The sequence below is a fragment of the Achroia grisella genome, unplaced genomic scaffold (genome assembly GCF_030625045.1).
Source record: "Achroia grisella isolate CSIRO2021 unplaced genomic scaffold, CSIRO_AGI_Agris_v1 utg3654, whole genome shotgun sequence".
In the NCBI taxonomy this organism is placed as follows: Eukaryota; Metazoa; Arthropoda; class Insecta; order Lepidoptera; family Pyralidae; genus Achroia; species Achroia grisella.
This window is the reverse complement of record NW_026712822.1, coordinates 314,872-317,580: the sequence shown is the minus strand read 5'-3', so window position 1 is coordinate 317,580 and position 2,709 is coordinate 314,872. Positions and strand designations below refer to the sequence as shown.

The 2,709-nt window shown below is 34.0% G+C and overlaps 1 protein-coding gene across 1 annotated transcript; it reads left to right on the top strand.

Moving 5' to 3' along the window:
• Positions 1-784: 784 nt before the first annotated feature.
• LOC131844027 (dolichyl-diphosphooligosaccharide--protein glycosyltransferase subunit DAD1) lies at positions 785-2,278 on the top strand. Its single transcript, XM_059192811.1, has 2 exons — positions 785-1,088; positions 2,148-2,278. Exons 1-2 carry the CDS (start codon positions 881-883, stop codon positions 2,276-2,278), a joined length of 339 nt encoding a protein of 112 aa, XP_059048794.1. The 5' UTR covers positions 785-880.
• Positions 2,279-2,709: the final 431 nt, after the last annotated feature.

Below are 2,709 nucleotides of genomic sequence, written 5' to 3'. Positions count from 1 at the left end.
TTAATTCGATCGTCATCATTAGGCTTCTAGAGACAACTACTGGACATAGATCTCCCAATGCACTCCACTGGGCACGATCTTCAGCCTGAACTGAGTTACCCACAACTCTGCGGTATGGCGTCCACCCAGCAGCGGGCGTCCCGCGCTAGGTGGACGACATACTCCAAGCCCAGCAACCATCGGTTCAACAACAGATATGATCAGCTGACAATTTAATGTAAATAATCATTACATAATATAAAATAAAGTTGCTGTCGCTGTCTGTCCATCCCTATGTATGCTTAAATCTTTAAAACTACGCAACGGATTTTGAAGCGGTTTTTTAAATAGATTGTGATTTTAGAAGTAGGTTTATATATATAATAGGTACAAGACGGAGTGAGTAGCTAGTAATAAATATCCTGTTAATGTATAAAATATTACTACACAATTGTTTCTAGGTCATAAACCAAGCTTTTAAATGGAATATATTATTTAAAATGACATAAAAACATGTTTCTGAAAATAGTTTGTGATACGTATTTTGATGTACCACAAGTAGGTATTTCTGGTATATTTACTTTACTCTTTGGTACCACTATTACCACTAAAGAGTAAACTATGACTGAAACGTAGAATACTAAATAAAAAATAATTTCTACAGTAGTATGACAAAATCTTCGTATGATATAAGATGTAAAAATATGCTATGCCATCTCAATATAATCGTTTAATACAGTTCGTTACAAGCCATAAAAATTTATAAAAAAAAAATAACTGTCAATTCCCAAATGTCAGTTGACATTGACATGTTAAAACCACAAACTTTTTTACTGACGTGTATCTTAGAAAACACCGTATTATTTGTAAATTATAAAATTACATAAAATTTACTGGCATAATGACTTCTTTAGTATCAGTTATTCCTAAACTGTACCAAGAATACACAAGTAAAACTTCGAAGAAACTGAAAATCATTGATGCTTATCTACTCTACATATTTCTGACCGCCGTCATACAGTTCGTATACTGTTGCTTGGTCGGCACGTTTCCTTTTAACTCATTCTTGAGCGGCTTCATATCTACCGTCAGCTCATTTGTTCTTGCTGGTGAGTATATATTGTTTGAATATTAGTATCATATAGAAAAACTACACATCGCTTATACAGTGTAATCGTAGTGTGGTTCCCTTGTAACGCCGGATGCCGGCTTTCATCTGTATGTAATTGATGGAGTTTGTCTGAAGTAATTTATGTGGATACCTCTATCTCACTATACCAATTACCAGATCTTTCACATAGTAATGAGTTGTAACATGGTTGAGTGTTATGAGTCATGTTCACTTTAAATATCTAGCTGTCGTGGTGGCACGATTCATTGGAGCCCTGTAAAATATAGTTAGTGATTGCTGGCTCACCTCTTATACTCGTGAATGGGTGCTGCTTGTAGGGACTGGTCTGCTGTAATTACTATGACTTTTATTTTGTTACTCTAGTAGCTATATTTCATTTCACACTTTGTATTCAGACGAAATCTTAAAAATGTAATGCTGAATAACATTTATATATAAGAGCCTTGTGATAAATATGCTTTAATCTAGTAATTAAAAAATATATCACTATTCCAAAGTGCTTATATAAAATTTATTGGAACCTGTTATACATGACATTGTCTGATTTTTTTTCGAGTAAAAATTAGACCTCGCCTAGTGCTATCTTCTCATCTAATTTCATTGAAGTCTGTTAAGTCATCAAAAGGTAAATAGACATGCTTTACCGTTTCTAATAAAAATATGTCGGTACAATTCACACAGCACCATCTAGTCCCAAGCTAAGCAGCTTGTGTTATGTACTAGACAACTGATATAAATACTTTATTTGTTAACATAATATTACATTGTGACACATATTATTTATTGTACATGTATCCACCACTCCACAATTCCCTTCAGTCACTCAAAAACGGGAATGACAGGAAGAAATCCCTCTTTTGGGACAAGTCCTACATAGTACATTTTTATTGTTTAAATCAATTTAAGACTCCATTTTTCCCCAAAGCTACTCCTGTAACCTCTGCAGTCGTATAATTCCACTACCATGTTCATGTTAGATTAGATTTGAAGATCAGTGTTTCTACATGTTACTGGTTGATTTTATCCTTTGTTACAGTCTGTTTGAGATTACAAGTGAATCCAGAAAACAAGAATGAGTTCCAAGGGCTGAGTGCCGAGCGGGGATTTGCCGATTTCATTTTCGCACACCTTGTTCTGCACATTGTAGTTATCAATTTCATAGGTTAACTTTACATTACGTTAATTTGCTGTAATATTAAATAATTTTTTAACTGCATTTTGTTTTGTCTTTATTGTAAACATGTACAACATTTATTTAAAGAAAAATACGAGTTGAGTTTCTTGTCAGTTCTTCTCATCACGAGATCATTCCGAACTGATGGTAGATTTGACATATCATAAGACCCTGTAATACACCAACATGAAACGTAACGGTTAAGCACACGACTTTATTTGCAATAGTGGGTTTGATTCTTTGCACAATGCAAACATTTGTATATATGAGTGTGATAATTTGTATCTGTCTGGGTATTGTTATTTTAAAAAATACTTTATTTTTCTATCAGTTCTCTAGTACTTTAGAGCTTGGGACCAGAGTTGTAAACGCAACTCTGGTCCGTTGCAATGCTAGTTGACAGCGTCAAATGGCGTCAACATAA